Genomic DNA, 22,857 nt, shown 5'->3' on the forward strand with positions numbered 1-22,857 from the left:
CACACTTGTGCACTACTTTTTGATGGTGTGTAAAAGGAAATTCGCTAAACATTTGAGGTTGTAACATGACAAATTGTGAGTAGATTCAACAGGTATGCATGCTTTATCAAGGCACTGTGACTAAAGTATAAAATATGTCTAACTGCTGTATTAGCGTTGCTGTTGTACCCAAATAAGATAACTCATGCTTAAAACAATGAAAAGGGACACGCCATAGAACTCTGTTCAAAAATCTGGCAATTGCTAGCTTTTCTCTGTCAACTGGGTCCAACAAATATAAGGGCTGGGAAGGGAGAAGAAGCTGCATAAGCATCAACACAGCAAAGGGAAAATAATATGAATGGTTTGAAAAAAAAAACAGAAATGGTAAACAAAGGGACAAAAACATGAGTTACTGTAAGCAGATGCCAGGAAATGAGCAAAGGAAACAGGACTTCCACCTATTAAAGCCACATGTTAATTGGTTCTCAAGCAAAAGAAAGCAAACTTCCACTGAGCTAAAGGGACCCAGCCATGGACAGTAAGCTGGTGAAAGCCACTTACGAGTGATTTAGCATTCCGTTTTATGGCGAGCGCTGTAATGCCAGACACAGTGTTGTGCTTTCAAAGACTTATTGATGAAAACCAGATCACTGGTACAGGAGTAGTCAGAAGCCCGATGATGTTGAGGTGATTTGAAGGATGGTAGATTACCAGATGTTTGAATAAGATCCATAAAACAGATGTTGGTCGGAACCAGGCAGGTAACAACAAGCAGACAGATCTGTAGGACTGGGCAAGGCTCGTAGATGTGGTATCAGTCCAGGCCGTGTCCAGAAAACAGCAGTAGATGTCCAAAAAGGGCTAAGCAAGACAGGAAAATCTGTTAAAATGTGAAATTGGTCAAAAACAAGCAAGGCAGAAAAAGACCGCTGGACATCTACTCACTAAGGGTTTCAATAATCTGGCGAATCTGTGTCTGCTGAAGTCCAGCATATATAGAAAGATGATCAGATGAAGGAGATGAGCTGGACTGAGCTTCCAAGGGAGGAGGGTCACAGGTGCATCAGATGATCTTGATTGTTGCGATGCAGGATGAGTGGCAGCAAGCAGACAGATAGGCCAGAACACGACAGGCACAGATTCATTGCTCTGAGAAAAACTATTTACATAAAATACAATTTTGCAAAATCCAATCAACCAAAGCCACTTTGATTCATGTTTCCAGTGACATTATGATAACTGCTGTTGTGCAATCAAGCCATGAAGAATAAAAGTCAGACTAAAGTTTAAAGCTACTGAAATGTGAGACTTTTACAGGCCCTCAGGGGACTGTTCTCACAGCAGGGGGGCATTGTATAAAACCCCCTGGCCACGGACAAACGCTCTGTTTTGCCCGCTGCCTAGCAGCCTTGGGGAGAACACTCTCAGCTCCCTCTGCGGAGGATCCAACTGGAGTTCAGAGAACTGCCACATATGCAGGCTGGATCGAAGCAAAGTCTGTAGCCAATCTCAGGGCTAATCAGACGCCGGAGTAAAGAATCTGTCTACAACAAAACCAGCCTTATGGTTTTTCTCAGCTGTTACAGGAAAGCTGAGTACGCGTCAGCCTCCAGAGAATGAACACAGTCATGCCAGGAAGGCTGTTCCCAACGCTATAATGGCCGTGCAGATCACACTGCGACCCCTTTAATAAACTGAGTGCAGACCATTGGATTCCATGTAAACGCATTCCAGGCTGGGGTTCACGGAGAGTTTCCTTTGAGCTAGCCTCATGCTTGCTGCTGAGATAACCAGATTTACCAGCTGGAGTAATTCAATGCAACTGGACACCCCTCGCCAAAACCAGAGACAACGGCAGTGAAATACACTGGGAAAGTTTCGAATGGTTTACGGTTACGGTGCTTTAAAGCTTGACTGACCTTCCACTAGCATTCTGCAAACCGAGCTTTGAGTGTGTGTTTATTTCCATAAGGGTTTTATACACCGATGGGATATTAATGTTTGTGTTTTGCGGTCTGCTCATTACGACCAAATGAGCGGACCGGAAAACCCAGGACCTTCTTGCTGCAAGGCAACAGTGCTACCCACTGCGCCACTTTGCAGCCCTGTTTTAAATTAGTTAAACTAATTTAACCTCTTAACCACCTAAAGTAAAACCCATAATTTCAGGATTTTATTCTACTGTTGCAGTTAACCTGCCTGTAGAAAACTATCTTAAAGACTTAAGTAAACGCCTACTAATATCTTTTGGTTTATTGTTTGATTTTTAATGTTACTAATGATCTAATGTGCATAGACCAATAACAGTACAGTTAACATTTTGAGTTGAACAACAATTCCTTTTGTAATTATATTAGGAATAAGGTGTACATTTATTCATGTATTGAAAAACAAAAGAATTACTAGAGGAAAGTAGATACTGGCAGACAAAATAAAAGCGCAATAGAAGGTCAGGAAGAGTGTCTGGCTGGCTGGTTGGCTGGGCAAAATGGGATGAAATGCTAAACTGAGGCTAGTACAATTTACACTGGTGAGTGGGTTGGTCAGTGGAGTGGCCAAGAAATTGCATTCCACATTCTTTAAGATAAAGTAAGGTTCTTTACCTTTTATCTGCAGTGAATCAGGATTCACTGAATCATTCTGATGATGTTTTTCAACTTTCACATTTTTTCTTTTGTTTCTTTTGTGTATACATAGTTCCTAGCTTTTTTTATCTCAATTTTGCTTAGTAGTTTTAGTTAGGTTTCACTAGCCTAGTTGAGAGGATTTGTTGATTGAAATATATGTTTGATTCAGATACCTAACAGTATGTATTTGTGTTCTCTGGATATTCATTTATATTTCTGTTAATAAACTCTTGAACTTGAAGAGAAGTCACGTCTTTAGTCTACATGTGTGCAAAGTTTGCTGTTAAAAGAACGCCAGTGCTCGAATCATCGTTTCAACTATTGTCCTGATTGGGTTGATAAACACCAGACAATACCTAACAGACCAAGAATTATTAAACATTAAATAACTTAAAACAGTGCGTAATGGCACAACACTGCAGACACTATGTTAGTGTTGTTAGATACTATTGTCTCTGCCTCTCTGCCTGCTCGGACGCTTTTTTCTCTGCTCCCTGCTTGCTTGCATTTTCCTGGCTTTTACTTTTTATCTCCTTTTTATCTCTTTGCCAAAACCACGGAATGTTGGATTTAGTTATTATATTTATTTTATTTTTATTTATTTTTGATTTTGATTTTGGAAAGATGCCTACCTTCACCACAGTGGACCTTGACACGCTTCTACAGAAGATCGCTGTTATAGAACAGAAGATATGCCGACTCGAACTGAATTATGATGTAAACGGCGCGTATGGAAATGAAACAACCCTGCCTGCGACTCCAAACGGCGACCACCAGCCCAGCAACTCACTGAACAAACAGATCCCTGAGGAAAATGAGAATCCCTGGACCACTCTGGGTGCAAGACCAAAGGATCAACGAACCCCGCACCTAGAAAAGGGAAACTGGCTGATACTACAGAGAACTGTCCCAGGACAAGTAAAACAACAGCGGACTGTTCCCACAACAAATGATTGGAGTAAACCTGATGGAAATGCTGGATTTCCATTACGAAACAGATTCGCTCCGCTTCAAAATGTGACCCAGGAGAATCATGGCAACATTCAGAGGTATGTCAACACTAAGCTACTAGAGAAAAGACATGCCACGGGGCCAAGGACCCTGATTTTATGCAATCGATCTGTAAGTGGGATTAAACATTTCTGTAACAAGAAAAACACAGAGGTGTTGATTTATAACGATTCGAACTGTGGCCTGGTGTCTGATACATCAGACATCCTTCCAAGGATCTTGAAAGAACGCCCGACCTTGGAAAAACTCATAATACAAGCTGAAGCCCTGGGCGACGTCACCCGGATAAGAAAATCAGAAGTATTGAAAGAGGATTACATTCATCTGTTGAACTTAGTTGATGGCCTTAATGTCAAGGTGTTTCTCAGCGGGCCTTATGCGCCTGTTAATTGTGGAGACGAGATTTTTTCCAGAATTTTGATGCTAAACAAATGGTTGGAAAAAACATGCAAACAAACAACTGTAACCTTCATAGACAACTTTAACATATTTTGGGAGAGGAGACATCTGTTCAACAGAGATGGTTTCTCTCTAAATAGGTCAGGTGCAAAACGGCTGATTTCAAACAACTTCTATTCTGTGAACCATGCACCATCAGCTTTGTTCCAAAACAAAGCTCAACCAGTGCCAAAACAAATGATAAGCCCAGCAGCCCGAACAAGCCAAGATAAAGATGGCCAGAAAGATGACACAGAAAGAGGCTACATCAGAATTACAGGAGGATTCATCCCAGATCTCAGCAGGACAAAGAGAGGACCAAAAACCTCCATTGTCACGAACACCGATCAAGACTGCACCCACCTGCCCCTGCTCTCCACAAAGCCCAGAGGTTCCTTTTCTGAATTTTTCTCATAACATGAACAAAGTCCTTAAGATTGGTCTACATGCCTGTCCTGAAGACCTTCGGATAACTTCCTTGTGATGTACACCGGGCCCTGGCAGTACGTTTATCAGACAAGACCGCTTCCAGCATCAGCCTGGGCCTCTTGACAGAGAATATGGAATATCTGTTATAATACGTGGCAGAAATAAGAAAAGCAAAAGGAAAACAAACAGGAATAATCAATCGTACTTAAAAGTCATAAACTGTCAGATGCAACCTGCCACAGAGACACCATCAACCACCAAGTCATATAAACTGGGTTTACTAAACATTAGATCTCTGTCAGGAAAATCCCTTTTAATTAATGACAATAATCTTGATGTAATGTTTTTAACAGAAACATGGTTACATGAATGTAATGAAGAAGTTATACTGATGGAGTCGACACCTCCAAACTACAATTTTCTTTGTGAGAGCAGACAGCAAAGAAAAAGGTGGAGGAGTAGCAACATTGTTTAATGATTCACTAAAGTGTAAAATTCGACTGTTTTGAACATTTGGCTCTCCAGGTAAAGAGCCCGGTACGAACTATGTTTCTGAATGTTTACAGGCCTCCTAAGTCCACATCAAAAATTTTTAATGATTTTAGTGACCTCTTGTCTGTGATATGCGTTGATTATGATTAATATTTTAAATATGATTATTTTTCCAGGAAGAAAAAATCTCCTTGGAGAAATGCTCCAGCAGTTAGAGGTGAAAAAAGGTAGTGTCGAAAAGCTGAGCGCAGGTGGAGAAAGACCAGACTCCAGGTTCACTATGAAATCTATAAAGAGAGACTTTACAGATATAACTTACAATTGAAAAATGCAAGGGATTCTTTCTTCTCAGAGATCATCAAGAAAAACATTAATAATGCTTGTGTCTTATTTTCCACAGTCGAAAGATTGACAAATCCTCCTGTGTCAGTGCTTTTCGAACTCCACTCCACCAGGGCCTGCAATGAATTTGCTAACTTCTTTATTGAGAAAATCCTAAAAATTAGAAGATCAGTTTGTACATCCTCACCAACTCTAGAACCAAAGCCGTATTCAGCTGGAACTTATCCAAACAAAATGGCCCAATTCAGCCAAATAAACCACTAAAGCTTAGAGCAGATCATTCAGCAGCTAAGTTCCTCCTCCTGCTGCCTTGATGTTCTACCCACAGTTTTCCTTAAGAAAGTTTTGCCTGTCATAGCGTCTGATTTGACTCAGATAATAAACGCGTCCCTTCTGTCAGGTGTTTTCCCCCAGTCCCTGAAAACAGCGATTATCAAACCACTGTTAAAAATGAACAATTTAGACAAACTACTACTCCAGAACTACAGGCCCATCTCAAACCTCCCCTTTATCAGTAAGATTATTGAAAAAGCTGTGTTTCAACAATTAAACACCTTCTTGTAACAACAACCAGCCGCTTTGACGTTTTCCAGTCTGGTTTCCGTGCTCACCACAGTACAGAGACCGTCCTTATCAAGGTGTTTAATGACATCCATAGAAATACAGACTGTGGAAGAACCACTGTGCTGGTTCTGTTGGACCTCAGTGCAGCATTTGATACTGTCGATCACTCCATCCTGTTAGAACGCCTGGAGAACTGGGTCGGCCTCTGTGGTACAGCTCTCAACTGATGTAAATCCAACGTAAAGGACAGGGAATTTTTTGTGTCCGTAGATAACTTTACGTCAGAGATGACAAAAATCACATGTGGGGTTCCTGGGTCCCCTCCTATTACATATCTACATGCTCCCTCTAGCTCAGATCATAAAAAACAACAACATCAGCTACCATAACTATGCAGATGACACATAGCTCTACATCACCATGTCACCAGGTGACTATGAACCAGTTCAAGCTCTGAGTAAATGCCTAGAAGAAATTAATGCATGGATGTGCCAAAATTTTCTTCAGATGAATAAAAACAAAACAGAAGTAATAATACTTGGACCAATAGAGGAGAGATCAAAAGTTAGCACACAGCTTCAGCTGCTTCAGCTAGAAACCAGTAATCAGGCCCGAAACCTGGGTGTAGTGATGGACTCAGACCTGAACCTCCAAAAGCATCTAAAGACAATTACAAGGTCGGCTTTCTATCATCTGAAGAACATTTCCAGGATTAAAGGACTAATGTCTCAGCAGGATCTGAAAAAACTAATCCATGCATTTATATTTAGTAGAATAGATTACTGCAACGGTGTTTTGACAGGTTTGCCTAAAAAGTGGATCAGACAGCTGCAGCTGATCCAGAACGCTGCTGCCTGCGTCCTCACTAAGACTAAGAAAGTAGAGCACATCACCCCAGTTCTAAAGTCATTACACTGGCTCCCTGTATCTAAGAGAATAGACTTTAAAATACTTCTGTTAGTCTATAAATCCCTGAATGGCTTAGCACCTAAATACATCACAGACTTGTTATCAGTGTATCAACCCTCCAGACCACTACGGTCTTCAGGCTCCAGCCTTCACTGCATACCTAGAACCAGAACTAAACAAAGAGAAGAAGCATTTAGTTCCTATTCTCCACTGATCTGGAACAAACTTCCAGAAAATTGTAAAGGTGCGGAAAGCCTGAGTTCCTTTAAATCAAGATTAAAAACACATTTGTTTAGGATTGCCTTCAACTGTTCTAGTTAACTGAATCACCACTTTTTTGTTATTTTTTCTATCTACATTTTATTCCTACCTGCTTTTATTCTGTTTTATTTTGCTATATTTTAATCATGTAAAGCACTTTGCATTGTAAATTTGCCTTGCTTTGCCTTGCCTAGACCTTTTTAGCATTCTATAGCATGGTCGACTACACCCTCTTTATCAACAGACTTCATACTTTGGTAGGAACCTGTGGTATTGTTTCAAAGGGCAATAGATCTTACCTTTCAAACGGATACTTCAGTGTAAACCACACTATGTCTATTGATTTAATATGTGGTGTATCCCAAGGATCCGTTTTGGCCCCACTTATTTTATCGTATATACTGAACTGTCAAGACAGACTAAAGGAATTTAGTGTTTTTTTGACCAATCAAGGTCTGTCAAAGAAACCTGGTCAGACCGGTTTTTATTATTTCAGAACCATTTCCGTTATCAAATAGCCAGAACTTGAGATGGTTAATCATGCTTTTCTAACTAATGGTAGTGGTCTATTACCATAGATCGGGTTCAGGTGGCTCATAACTCTGCAATAAGACTCTCAAATAGAAAAAAACAGAAAAGCTCAAATAACACCTGTTCACATAACTCCTGTTTTAACATCATTGCACAAGTTACCTGTTCCTTCTAGAATTCTTTTTAAAATCCTGGTTTAAACTTTCAGGGCCATACATTGTCATATTCATTTAAATATTACTGAATCATTAAAGCCACATACTCCAACTTGAGTCCAAAAGTCCTCTGACCAATATTGGTCAGTAAACAGATTCTAAATTGGGGAGGAAAACCTCTTCAGGGCTGTCGCACCTTGGTCAGACTCCATGCTGTTATTAGCATCTAAATATTTGTTTAATATGCTTACATTCTTTTGAAAAGGAAATATAGCAGCCAGGTCTTGCTAATCAAGGGCACCTGATTAACTGATCACGACTACAAAAGCAGGATTTTTGACAGTTTGATAGTGTTGACCAGGTGTCTTATAAAAAATTTACAGAAGGGATTACATCAGCAATGACCTTAAAGAAGCTGCTGTTCCTCATCAATGATCATCAGCACACACACAGGGGTATTGCAAAAACCCTCACTTAGCATATAAAACATTAAAGGAAATGATAGTACAACTAGAAAAAGACTCAACAACCAGGCCTAAGCCAAAGAAGAGCGGGCAACTATTATTCAACAACAATGTGAGAGAAGTATCTTTGCATCACAATTTGAGTATTTTTTAATTAAGATTTTAAAACTCCCATCCACGTTTGATTTCCTTAATCTATACAGGGTCACAGGTCCTCCATCGGTCAATGGGCTAGAAGCAGGTATTCCCTGGGCTGTTAACCAGTCCATCATGAGGCAACCAAACATGTACCCACAGACCAACACCTAAGGACAGTTTTCCTAATTCCCAGTTTAGAATTAGAAGCTGTAAGATTATGGTCCCACCAAGACTGCACCAACAGTGCATTCGATCGGTCCGACCTTGGACTGAGCTGGGATATTTGCTGGTGAAATGACAACGACCTCAGAAACCTTTGCAACAATTTTTCTTTTGTGAATGTTTTTTTTCTAAGATATTCATTGGAGGTCTCCACTGATTTTTTAACTCTCTGTGATGACAGTGACAATTGTGGCTGTAATCCAGACATTCATTGTTAGGATGTTTCTGGGTTTGCTGGTTTTGGCTGTCAAAACAAAGACATCTTTCATGATGTTGTTGTCCTAACTTACAGTATACTTAGCACCAGCAAGCCATTTATCAAACCCAGTGGTGTTGTCTTGCCAGTCCCTACCCAGCCATACAGCGGGTGCTGCATGCAAAATTTGTATAAATCAAATAAATACATAAATAAAAATAGAAAAATACGGCAGCTGCAGAAGACTGAAGTGCTTTGAGTCTCAGTCAGTTGCTAGTGGGTGTGTTCAACACATTCAGGTGGTGTTATAGTGCTCTAAGGCAAGTGCCCAAAATCTCGTTAAAGAAGTTTGTCGACACGCAGAGGAACCAGTTTTCTGTCTCCCTGCATGTCTTCTTTGAGGTTTATGAGGATTTGTGAGTACAGTTCTCCCACGCTTGTATTTCAGTTATAGGCTGAGGTCTAAGCTTTGAGAGGTCCAGAAGACCACCCTGAGTTTTATTTTGATGTGACTTGTTGATTTGCTGCCATGTTTGAGACCCATTGTTGTGAAAAAAACAACAGTTTGACCTGTTACAGATCACACTTCAAATCAAACACATTTTAATATCAGGAAAAGATAGCTTGAGTAGATACAAAAGGCTGTTTCTAAACAAGGATTTCATTTGTTGGGAGTTGGACCGAGCCATTCAGTCCAATACACCAAGGAGGATGAACAGTCTACCTCTAGAGCTACGTTTAGTTGACTTTGTGTCTCTTTTAAAATGCAGTTTTAAGACTTGTCTTAAGTTTAAACAAGCTGTTTATGTTTATTTACATTATGAGTTTTTTGTGTTAGTTTATCCTCTTTATCAGTACTTAATTGTAATTGTTATTTTATCGGTTGATTGTACAGTACCTTGTGGTGGTTTGATCTGTGAAAGGTGCTTCATAAATTAACTTTACTTTATACTTAGTTACATAATTACCTACATTTTAAAGCAGCTGCAACAGTGGAGCTTTTTGGACGGTATGTGTCCCATTACGCCTGATGAAAACAAAAACAGCATTAAAAAAAAAGAAAAAGTAAATCAAATGTCAAAACATTGAAGTGGGACCGGGATAGCTATTTTGCTGCTTCAAAACCTGAACGATGAATTTTGCTTTCTACCTGAAAATGCTGAAGGAGAACGTTCAGCCATCAGTTTGTGCACCATGATGCAAAGGGCTTCAGCAAGTAGACCCCTAAATGGGTCAAAAATATGCTTAAAAATCTAGCATGGTTGTATAAGAAATAATTCAGCGAAGAAAGTGTGCACCAAAATTCCTTCATGGTGATTCACAACACTCACCACCAGGTATAAGAAACACTTGATAACAGTTGTTTCCAAGGGTGAAAGAAGGGTTACATATTGCCATATAGGCCTGGATCAGCAACCTTACTGAAACTGAGAGCTACTTCATAGGTCATACGAAGGGCTACCTGTACTGACCCACAAGAGTCCAAGTTCACCTTAATTTAACATAATATAAACATGTTTTTAATGCTTTTGTCACTTTTAAATCTATGTAAATACAAGTATGAGGAGTAAAAAGGAAGAGTAACTGAATAAAATAGCATTTAAAGGCAGCTCACTGGAGAGTTGCTATTTTTATTTGTACAGGCTTGTGGGCACCACATATGGTCCTTGGGGGCTACCTGGTACATGTGGACACCATGTTGGTGACCCATGGTTTGGATGATGTTTTTTCTCTTAAAAACTGAAATCATCATTTGAAAACCACATTTAGCATTTACTCAGCTTATCTTTTTCCTGGGGCTAAGATTTATTCGCTGTCAGGACACATTTAAGTGTGACAATAAAACAAAGTAAATATGTATGAACACAAACACTTTTCCACAGCACTACAAATGCCTTAATGCAGGAGTTTATCTTCAACTTTAAGCAGTTGGACAGATTACCTGACATTGACTGGAGGATCCTTCAGTAAACAGAGGAGTTCATGCTCAATTGTACAACGAGTGAACAAGTGCTAGTCCTGGTGCAGCATAACAAGCCCAAATCATTAACCAATCACCATCCTGCTTGAATTGTTTGGACTGATTTGCTGTATTTGAACTTCTCAAAATGTGCCGTTGTGCACTAACAGTCGAACATTGTCACTTTTGCAGTATCCACCAAATTACATTGTTCAAAACGTTGAGGAAATTTTACAAAAGTGGGGTCAAAGGTGATTTCTGCCCTCAAGCAAAACGTCCAGACAACCCAGTCAAACTTGCTCAGTCCTTGCTTTACGACCATGAGATGTCAGGTTAGGAATCAACAACTGCCTTTTTCCAGATAATCACTGCATTACATACTCCATATTGTTTTGATAAAACCCAGCTGACTCCTCCAGAGCACCTACCTGTCAAAATATAGATTTTATAAAGGGTTCCCTCTTATGAACACCTAGCTGCTACTTAACTTTTTAATCTATAAAGTCCTTTGGACAGTTGGAGAGCATTATGGACATTCTGTCACCTCTTTACACAACTTCAGACTTCAGTATCTTAGTGGGAACGCATTAGTTAGTCCAACATAAAGTAGGACATCATTTTCATTATAAATACAACTGTACGGGTGTTGAGGTATATCTCTACCACCTCTGCTCATCTAGATTTCTTTCATTCTTCTTTGCAAAATAGCTCAAGCACTGGCACATAGGAGAAACATCTGGGAAATAAGTTTTCACAGAGTTCAGTCAGATTAAGGTGTGGACTTTAGCCAGTCCGAACACATGAACATGTTTCTGGATCAATCAGGGGTTTCCAACTCCAGCCCTCACGGCCAAGTATCCTGCATGCTTTAGATGTGTCTTTGCTCCGACACAACTGACTGTAATGCTTGAGTTACCTCTTCAGCAAGTCATCAGGTTCTTCACCAGCATGGCAATAAATCATCATTTGATTCTTCTAACTAGTGAATATTTTAAATCTAAACATTTCCCTGTCTCTTCTGAAGAAAAGTATTCTCTCAGCCCCACTCTCCCTTTCCCTCAGTTCACATTCTCACCTTATCCCTCTTCCTGTGCTTCATCCCACCACCCTTATCCTTATTTCCTCGACCTTTTTCATCATCTCTCTGTTGTAAGTTCTGTTCTGGTTTCCTTTTTTTCATTTTCTGCTTTTTTATGGGGGGGGGGTGAAGGTTAGGGCTAGGGCTCTGGAATGATCCATTTCCTGAAGACTGCATGCTCTCACAAACACCCACAGGTGCTTGGATCCAGGTGGTAACAGATTCATCATTTGGCTGTCACTAAATACATCTTGTATTAAACAATACTGGGTATTTTTCAGTGGTTGTTTGTACCACTGATACTTGTTTGGTTGGTTTTGCTCGCTCTGCTGGTGTAGAGGCAGACTCTGAGGATGTTACCTTGTGCTCTCTTTCTCTGCTCTATCTTTGTCACCTTTTCTACCTTTTAATGTTTTGCCTCATCTTTTTCTCTTCCTTTCTTTCACTTTTATCTTTCCGTTTCTCCGTCCATTGAACTTGAAATAATCCCAAAATAATATCCAGTAAAGCTTTTCGCATATGTATCAAGCAGAGCACTATAGTGAAAGCAGAAATACTCCACTTGTGAAAGTAAATATCTTTGGCATTAAGACAGCAAGTCTTAATGGACACGTAAAAAATACATTAAGTCTCATCCTCCCAAGCCTTCAAGCAAGTCTCCCCAGATGAAACCAATCCTCTCTTTCATCTCCTCGACCCCTTCCTTCCATAAATTTGTAATCTTATGTCTTTGTGACGCGGTCCTTGCCGGTGAATAGACCAGTGTGCTCAGGAGATGTTCAGAATTAATCCCACCAGGAAGATCCATTGTGGTGACATTTCTCTGGGGTACCTTCTCCTACTTTCTTGTCCCTTACATGGCTTGTGGAAAGCTGCAGATTGCGGGTTCTCGTGGCTTTTCTCAAAAATGCCATTCTTCTTAGCCTTCTTCCATGAAAGTCAGGTTTGTTAAGATGTTGATCTAAATGGCTCCTTCAGAGTTCCCATGAATTTTCTTTTGTTTGCTTCTATGATTAATGTCCACCATACCCAGCCATCCAGTTTAGGTGGATGGCCCACGTCCGGCTGGTTTTGGTTTTATAACCTATCCCTTTTTAAAACTTCAATGAAACATCAAGATGCTGTTTATCCACTTTAATAAATCTCTGTTGCCAGAAACAGAACCGATGCAATTATACTGAGAATAAATCACACGGAGGCGAGCTCTGTTTGCCAATTAGCCAACTTCTATAGGCAGCAGCTTGCAGTCTTGCAGGTTTATTTAGGGGTAGCAGAGCAAAGGGGACTGAAGACAAACATCACAAATGGGACTCTACAAAGTATTGACACAGGGAACTGGATGTAAATGCAAGACACAAATTTATTTCAGATTTTGATTAAAAATATATATTATTTGGCTGGGGGAAAAATCCTTCTTTCAATATCATTTATTGCTTTGTGTTGCTTCGGTAACATAATATTCCAATAAAATGCATTGAAGTCTGTGACTGCAACATGACTCAATCCAAATTAATTCAACTCAGTTTTATTCATATAGCTCCAATTCACAACACATGTCATCTCAAGGCACTTTACAGAGTCAAATTCAATCACATCATACAGACAGATTGGCCAAAAGTTTTCCCACAATATGACACAGGACCCTGAACAGTTGTTGTTTTCCACTTGATCCGCATTTATATGAGATGTAAAAGTGGGGGAAAAGGCTTTCCTCTGATAACCTGCAAACACAAACATTCTTCTAAACACATGATTTCTTTATATCTAGGTTCATACAAAGGAACAGTGAAAAGGTTCCTCTGCTTTTCTCTTCCAGGCGGATTTCTGAGAAGTCTCTAGCGCCCTCTGTGGGAACATCAGGGGAGAACATCCACCATGCCTCCATAGATAAGCCTCATCAAGTTCTCTCAAACACAATTTGCCTCTAATCAGCTGTCTTTTTCTCATTTCAAATAATAAATCAATATAGATAAGGTGGATCTCTGCTGCTTTATTACACGGGCTTTTTCAGCACAAACCTATAAAACAATCTCCAATCCCTTGTAGGGCAACGGTTTTTGTTATGAGCATGCTGAGACAATAACTGAGGAAGGATCGTTCCGTCAGGATTACAAACCGTTCATACAGCATGATTGTCATGATGAAGTCAGAGTTTCTGGAGGAAATCTCTTCACAGCATGTGACACAGTGGGAAACAGGCTAGACTAAATGGGTTCTGATCGCATCTCTGCCACAACACACTTCTTTGTCTTCAGGGAACAGACCAGGCAACAGAACCTGGCTATGGTACAAATCTAGGACATCACATTGGGGAACACTAGATTTTCAACACTTTAAGTGACTAGTAAATTGTTGTTTATCACACATAGCTCTATCTATTTTATAGAAATAAACAGGGGTGATTGCTGTGTGGGACCATGGGAACATTTGCATATAATGTAAACAGTGAAAGCAGCTTAAGTCTCATCTTCTTCAGTTGTGTTGGTGTACAGCTGGGCGTGGAAATAGATGGGCTCTTATGCTCAGCCTTGCGTGAAGATGAACATTTTGATTGGTGTTGGAGCGAGAAATGGTGAAAAGCTGACTCTAGAGGAGGTTGTTCACCTGAGACCCGCCGCCAGCTTCTCCATGGCCGCTTTGCGCTCTTCTGCTTTCTGCTGTGAACGGCGCAGCACGTTCCTCAGCTCCTGGAGATGGTCCAACGTGCCCACCAGCTCGCCTTTCACCGTCTTCATCTGGCTCTCCAGCATCTGTGTGTGGTGGAGTGAGTTTCTCCTGTACCGCCTGGTGTTGCGCACCCTCTCCTCCAGGTCCTCCACTGCAGCAGGCAACACAAAATAACAATGTGACACCGGAAACACCAAGAATTCATAAGATGTCCAACATGGAGTTTGTAATACAGACCCATGTTCTCCTGGTAACCCTTGCTCTCCACACTGGAATCTGTCTTCTTCTCCAGCATGTTCTTTGTTTGCTGCAGCATCTTCTCCATCTTAGCCAGTTCAGTAGCCTTGGTGTCGCTGTCCCGGCGGATTCTCAGCATCTCCTGCTCCCTCTGCGTCAGCTCGCCATTAAACTTACTCATTTCGAAGCCTAAAAATCTAATCTTTAAAACTGGTACAACAAATCACTTCCAATTCCCCAGCTAAGAGCTTCCCTGGTCTCCAGACAGAGAGAAGATACCTGGAAGATGGGGTTTTAGCATCGAGAAGCGCTCTTAACTTGGAACCTCCGTGCAGCTCAGTCCTCCCTTACAACTGCAGGCACACATGAAATACTGGTTTGTTTGCAGCTGAGCTGTTCTGCTGGTGGTATTTAGCTTTTTATAGTCCATAACCTCAGCAGATGCCTGGAGGTCATCTGAACACAGCCTCTCTTAGTACAAAACATTACAATTAGCCAGTCATAAGACTGTTATTGCACAGCCCTAAGGAAACAGATCATTCTCTCAGTTAGTCAGAGGCTGCAAAGAGGAAAGTGGAGGGTTTAAAATAACTCAATATGCTGGAAAAGAGGAAAAAATGAAAATATTGTGACAAAAGGACACAATTAATAAAGTATTGCACTGTCCTTTTTAAACAACAAAGAACTAATCAGCTCGTGAGGGGGTCACCTGAACTGAATGCAACAATAGAAACAAATCTAAAATCTGATTCCAGCTACAAGCAATACAAGAACAAGAGAGAAAGATGTGCTCCATTAGACAAGGTCTGGGAAATTAAAATCCTAGTTTTAAAAGGGACCATGTGGAACTAATTTGGCTTTTTATCAGCAAATATCTAGTGTGGCTTTCATAAATATTTCACATCAAAAATGAAACCGTTCTCATTGCTTAGAATGAGTAGTTTATGAATACATAGGTGGCGGTGCACCAATGGAAGACGCCATGTAGCACATCCATTTTTGATTAACAGAAAGGGGACAAACTTGCTAGCCTTATGCATTTTACCTGTATAGTAACACGTGTTGCTGGTGGAGGAGGAGGAGAAAACAAGCAAAGACGACCGTAGATTGTTTTAGTCGCTGTTTCTGTTGAAATTGAGGGCCATTCATACTCTTTGCCCAGCAAGAGGGAAGAGACAGTAACCAAGAAAAGAAAAAGAAGTAACAACCGGGAGAAAATTATAGTCTATGTCGGCTACGCCAATAGACTGTCATGGAGAAAATTGATGAGGGAGTTGGGATTCAAAATGGATGCAAAGGTTGCAGCTTTCTGCTGGAAAGGTAAGTTAATTAAATATAACATAACAGTTTATTGTTATGTTACAAAGTTTATTTTGCCATTATGTTAGAAAGAGGCCGGTGTACTCCAGCTACTATGCTGTCCTCCCGGCAGAGACGGCTAGTTTGTTTGTTGGCCAACACTGGACGAGCTCCGATGCAACACTTATAAGTTGTTGTTATTCTTCACAGAAGTCTTACAGTAACAGCAGGCGACTGTACGCTTCTTTGAGCCGTATTTTGTCCTGTACATTGTAACATTTATACTTCTGTGGTAGTCATTATGTGCTTAATGGTAAGGCACCAGAGAGTGCTTTTTGGTTGTTTGCAATTAATTTAGCGATCCACTAGGTGGGAGTAAATCCTACAGTGTCCCTTTAACGTTTCATGATAGCAATTTATATTTGTTTCCATACTGAATACAGGATCTCGGCCAGTAAACTATGATGTGCTGTTATATATTCCATTTAAAACTAAGATTTCTTTGGACATTTTATGAATGCGTTGCTGACATCACATTTTAGATTTGTCTTTCTTTTCTAAATGCCATAAGGAAATGTTTAAAAAAAACATTGAGAAAATGTTTGCCTCACTTCGAGTCACTGTTAAATTAAGATCCAAACTATTTGTCTGATTACATATTTCAATAAATGGGTTGTGGATTTGCGGGTAGTCAGTTCAAAAGGGTTACAGACACTAATCAGAGGCTTCCTCTCAGTCATATTTACAGGCTCAAATGGGGCATAGACTTGTCCTTTGATTCCGCTGATCAGGAACTGACTTGATCGGAGTTTTAATCATCCTGCGCTATTACTGCTTTGCTGTGGAAACTCAGCTCCCTCCCAGGCTATTTGCGGCTTCTTGCTTGTTGTGCCGGGTGACTTGCTCTTTCTCTATAGCCACCTTCCTTCTGCAGGCTGATCACATGCAAAAAAAAAAAATCACAGGGGGGGGGGGGGAAGAGACCAAAACAAAAATACCATCTTTATTAAAAAGGGCATGTGGTGCCGGTCGTTTTGTTGAATAAATCAAATGAGATATGATTTCAAAACAGGGGCCCCTATTTTCTGAACAGAACCCTAAATATTAGCGAATTCACTATTAAAGCATTATCATGGGATTGGATAGTTAAGACTGAACCGAGTTCTTACAAGTCCCTTTTTTTTTTTTTTATAACTTTATTTTTTCAAGTTTTTTGCACAGAACATGTGTATCATCAGTACAAAGACTGTCAGGGTATGTATATGATGGCAGGCAATTATTAAAGTGCTGACCACTATGTGCCCAAATTGGTGAAGGAGAAAATAAACAACAAAAATGGAAAGAACAGAAAATAAACATGTACACATAAGCCAGTGCATCTGAGCACGAATGTGCAAGAGTTCACATACCCTTACGTGTCTAAGTAGACATATTAATCGAACATATTTGTACTTATACGCATACACACATTCCTAAGAACATAAGAACACACAACCGAAACCAGGGGGTTGCGAGTAAGTCGCCACTGATTATAGCATTATGGTCATTGTTTTCCTAAACCAAAATATACAAAGCCTTAAGGAAGGTTATCACCTTGTCTTGTGGTGTAGATATTCCATTTTTCCCAGAGGGCGTTGCCTTTGTCCCTTTGTAATCTAAGACTAAAGGTTAGCAGTTCCATAGTTTGAATGTCTTTAATTATGGCTTTCCACTGATTAATCGTGGGAGGTTCCATATTAAGCCATCTTCTTGTTATGGCTTTTTTGCTCGCTGCCATGAAAATTTTTAAGAGGTATCTGTCTTTCTTTGGTAGTTCAGTGTCCATGTTACCTAGGTAGAATGACAGGCAAGTAAAATCAAAGTTGTACTGCAAGACTTCTCTGGTTGTGCTTTGGACTTCTTTCCAGAAGGGTTTAAGAGCGGGGCAACTCCAGAATATGTGTGTATGATCTGCCATACCATGTCCGCAACTTCTCCAGCATACAGGTTGTTGTCCAGTCTGTTTACACTTTTGCTTTGGTGTTATAAAAAATCGAATGCAATTTTTCCAGGAGAAATCTCTCCACAGTTGTGAGGACGTAGTGGAGATTTGGGTGTCAATTATATTTGTCCAGTCTTCAAAAGTAATTACGGTTCCCAATTCTTTTTCCCATTTTTCTTTAATATAGTTTGTCGAGTGGCCTCTTAGGTCCGATATATGTCTATACAGATCACCAATAATCTTTTTGGACAGTTTTGAATTATAGGCTTTGAAAAACATTTTCGTGATACTTGATATATTTTGCTCTAATAGTCCTTTAATGTTCTTATCGAAGTAGTGCCGGAGTTGGAGATACCTATAGAAATCCTGCCGGGCGAGACCATATCTGTCCGAGATGGTTTTGAAGTCTATGAAATCCTGGTCTTCGATTAGAAGACATAAGGTGGAGAGTCCCTTTCTCGCCCATTGGGTAAAACCTCCGTCACTCATACCTGGTTTAAAATCTGGGTCAAGGGTTGGCCACATTAAAATTCTAATCTCTTTCTGAATATTAAGTTGTTTCACCAGGCCAAACCAAATTTCTATAGAGAATCTAACCCACTGGCTCTGGATATCATATTCTTTAGCTAAGATTGGGTTTGCTAATAGGCTCTGTAAAGGTCTGTCCGACAGTGATAACTCCACCTCTTTCCATTTCGCAAAATAGTCTTTATTGCACCAGAGCAGCAGTGGTCTTATTTGTGCCGCTAAATAGTAGTCTTTAAGGCATGGCAAGCCCATCCCCCCACTACATTTAGGCAGCTGTAAAGTTTTATATCTGACCCTGGGAGCTTTGCCATTCCAGATAAAGCGGGATATCGACTTATCCCAGTCTCTAAATTGACTCTCAGGGACACAAATGGGTAAGGACTGAAACAAATAGAGTAATCTGGGTAAGATATTTGTCTTAATTGTCAGAATTCTGTTACCCAGTTCTAGGGGTAAGGAGGTCCATCTATCCAGATCTTCCTTTATCCGGGAATTAATACTTACATAATTCTCTGAGAATAACTGTGTTAAATCTTTTGTTAATTTCACACCCAGGTATTTAATAAAGGTAGAGTCCCAGTTGAATTTATACTTGTTTTTAAGATCCATCGATGGGACAAAGTTGAATGTCAAGGCTTGTGTTTTATCGACATTAAGGGTATAGCCTGACAGGGTTCCATACACACACAGGAAATCCATTAATCTTGGAATACCCGACTCTGGATTCTTTAGGCTGACCAAGACATCATCTGCGTAAAGACATATTTTATGTTCTATGCCTTTTATTGTGATGCCCTCCAGGATGGGGTTCTGTCTTATGGCTTGAGCAAGAGGTTCGATATAGAGATTAAAGAGCACTGGGCTGGCTGGGCAGCCCTGGCGGCAGCCACGTTGTAGGTGGATAGTTCCTGACAAGTCCCCGTTTACCTTAATTCTGGCTATGGGGGATGTGTATAATGTTTTAATGCCTTTAATGAACTTTTCATGAAAACCAAATTTTTCCATGACTGCATAGAGAAATTCCCACCCCACCGAATCAAATGCCTTTTCTGCGTCCATACTAAGTAGGGCAGCTCCAATTTTCTCCTTTTTTATATGTTCAATAGTATGAAGGGTTCTCCTTATGTTATCCTGAGTTTGTCTGCCCTTAATAAACCCGGTTTGATCTTCATCAATCAGAAAAGGCATCACTTCCTCCATTCTTTTGGTTAGAATAGTTGTGAATAATTTATAATCTTGGTTTAAAACACTGATAGGTCTGTAAGATCCGCATTCCTTTGGGTCCTTACCCTCTTTTGGAATCACTGAGACCGTGGCCTCCCTCCAAGATGGAGGTAGGACTCCCTCCCTCAAGGTAAAATTAAAACTTTTATGTAACATTGGAATTAACTGCTCCCTAAACGATTTATACCATTCCCCTGGAAACCCGTCCGTCCCTGGGGACTTAGAAGACTTCAGGGAGGAGATCGCCTTATCGATCTCTTCGACTGATATTTCCTTTATTAATTTTCCATTTTGTGATTCCCCCAGGGAGGGCAGATCTAGTCGGTTCAAGAACTCTTCTACTTTAGCTGAATCAAATGGGGAGGGTTGAGTATACAGGGTCTGGTAAAATTTCTCAAAAGCTTTTTTTATACTCTCTAGTTTATGTGTAACTGTTTTAGTGGTAGGATCCCTTATCTTGTAAACTGTGACAAGTCCCTTTTTTAACATTGTTTTCATTATATATTTAGGGGGAAAAACAGTGACTGAGCACATTGTGGAATGTTCCTGACACCACATGCCTGGATCTGGTTCATATGGCCTTCTGCTGCAGACTTTCTTCTCTGGAGCTAGATGGACCTCATTTGCTCTACAAACAAGCTGCACGTGATGCACTAAATCTACATGGCCGACGCCAAACAACTTCATTTATTTCCAAATATAACTTGGCACTGCTACTGAAAATAGTTTAGCTTCTGCTATCATGTCTGTTCACCCGGCTGCGCTCTACATCATTTTGTTTATTACAGGTTTATCTTTATCTGCAAAATGCTCTTCAGTCGGAAACCTGAAATATGAGTGGGCCGTCCTTGATAATATTTTATTCTACAGACGCATGGAGAAAACATTAGTCATCACATTTACATAAAATACACTGAGAGCCATGCTATCACACCATCTGTGAGGCAGTTTTAAAGCTGGGCTGCAGATTTCCAGCGACGCTGCAGAGTAAATGCGCTCCACTGTACGGGATATGAGAAAGATCTCTGAGGGGGACATACCAAGAGACTTCACCATCTGGAAGAGCTGACACAAGTTCCCAAATCGTGTCATTCAGTGAAGAGAGGTGTGATATCTGCTGAGTAAGCCCGTAGTACCAGACTGTTCTGGTTTATACAGTAAGGACATGAAATGTATTGGTTAGCTGCATGTCCAATACATGCACCAGTATGGTTCTTTTTGTCAGTCTGTTTTTATGAATATTTCATGTTTTCATGACATGTCAAAAATTCTTCATACCTTTCTCAATAATCAATGAAAAGGGCTTCACTGGATGGACAGCAGTCTATTCCCTGTATAATTGCTGAGCAGCCCTTTGTATGTTTTCACTGGTATTTCGACAGGTTTTAATGGTGATGAGCTCCAAGTTTGATGATAGAAACCGGAAATGTAGGTCTGAGTAAGACAACATTTAATTAATGTGGGTGCTTTTAGTGTTACCCATTCACATCCAAGCATAAATTTTATTACATGAGATACTGAGCGGCAATAGGCTGTAATACAGAAATCCTTTTCCCCAATGAATCAAATTTGGCAGAAGAAATGTTGCTGTAGATGTTTTCTAGAGACAGAGGCATACCTCAAGTGTTGGGAGTCTTTTAATTTAGCATTAGATTTAACCTAATCAAAGCTGAGCTTCAAACCAGACGCTATAGCCTGTGTCATTCTGTGTTTTCTCTGCAACGAAACTTGCTGTTTGTTCATTGTCTTACTGAAACATTTTTCTCCATCTACCCACTCACAGCTTCAGGGTACTCAGTATTACAGCATTTCACCATGGCACTCTTTAAACGTTCTACACTCTAAATTACTCCTTAGTTAAATCCAGTTTTCCTGACAATGACTGCAGACATCTTTAAATCCTCCTGTCTCTATGAGGAATAAAGCAAGGCAGCTGTGCTACACCCAGCTCTGTTGTTCTGTATCAATTCCAATTTTCTATTTTATTTTATTTATATAACACCAATACACACATGTCATCTCAAGGCACTTTGCAAAATCAATTCAATCTAATAATTCAGACAGATCAGTCAAAAGGTTTCCTATCTAGAGAAACCCAGCAGGTTGCATCAAGTCTCTCCAAGCTGCATTCACTCCTCCTGAAAGAGTGTAGAGCCACAGTGGACAGTCGTCTGCATTGCTGATGGCTTTGCAGCAATCCCTCATATTGAGCAAGCATGAAGCGACAGTGGAGAGGAAAACTCCCTTTTAACTGAGAGGAAAACTTCCAGCAGAACCGGGCTCAGTGTGAACGGTCATCTGCCTCGACCAACTGGGGGTTAGAGAAGGTCAGAGCAGAGACACAAAAAGCACATACACATTGATCCTGAAATCCTCTCTATGTTATATGGTAAAGGCAGATGATCTGCCCGCCATAATGGTATCACAGCTAAACAGTAGGCTAGGCCAAATGTAACTACTAAGAAGATAGAAAAAAGACAGAGAGAATATTAGGTTAAAAGTTGAAATAACAACAAACAATGCAAACTGGAGAACAGTAGGAAAACTCAGTGAGTGAGAGAAATAGATCTTGATGTCCTCCAGCAGCCTAAGCCTATCGCAGCATAACTACATAACTGCCTCCCATTCTACTTTTAGAGACTCTAGGAACCACCAGCAGACCTGCAGTCTGAGAGCGAAGTGCTCTGTTAGGAACATACGGGGTAATCAGAGCTCTGATATATGATGGGGCTTGATTATTAAGGGCTTCATACGTGAGAAGGAGAATTTTAAATTCTATTCTTGATTTAACAGGAAGACAATGAAGGGAAGCTAAAATAAGAGAAATATGAACTCTTGCTACAGTGTTATGGATGAGCTTATGCATTGTGTGGACTTTGTGATAGTAAACAATTACAATAGTCCAGCCTTGAAGTAACAAACGCATGGACTAGATTTTCAGCATCACTCCTGGACAGAATATTTCTAATTTTGGCAATATTGTGGAGGTGAATGAAGGAAAGCTTTTCTGGTCACAAAATACACCAAGGGGTTTTACTTTATTACCAGAGGCCAATGTAATGCCATCCAGATATAGTGATGGCATTAGATGAATCATTCTCGTTGTGCAATTAACTGCTGTC

The 22,857-nt window shown here is 40.3% G+C and overlaps 1 protein-coding gene across 1 annotated transcript; it reads right to left on the bottom strand.

The window, feature by feature from the left end:
• Window positions 1–13,135: 13,135 nt before the first annotated feature.
• si:ch73-389b16.1 lies at window positions 13,136–15,507 on the bottom strand. Its single transcript, XM_036141599.1, has 2 exons — window positions 14,704–15,507; window positions 13,136–14,617 (listed from the first exon to the last, which is right to left on the bottom strand). The coding sequence occupies exons 1-2, from the start codon at window positions 14,882–14,884 to the stop codon at window positions 14,400–14,402; spliced, it is 399 nt and encodes a 132-aa protein (XP_035997492.1). The 5' UTR covers window positions 14,885–15,507; the 3' UTR covers window positions 13,136–14,399.
• Between the last annotated feature and the right edge of the window lie 7,350 nt (window positions 15,508–22,857).

Source organism: Fundulus heteroclitus, chromosome 9 (genome assembly GCF_011125445.2).
Source record: "Fundulus heteroclitus isolate FHET01 chromosome 9, MU-UCD_Fhet_4.1, whole genome shotgun sequence".
Lineage (NCBI taxonomy): Eukaryota > Metazoa > Chordata > Actinopteri > Cyprinodontiformes > Fundulidae > Fundulus > Fundulus heteroclitus.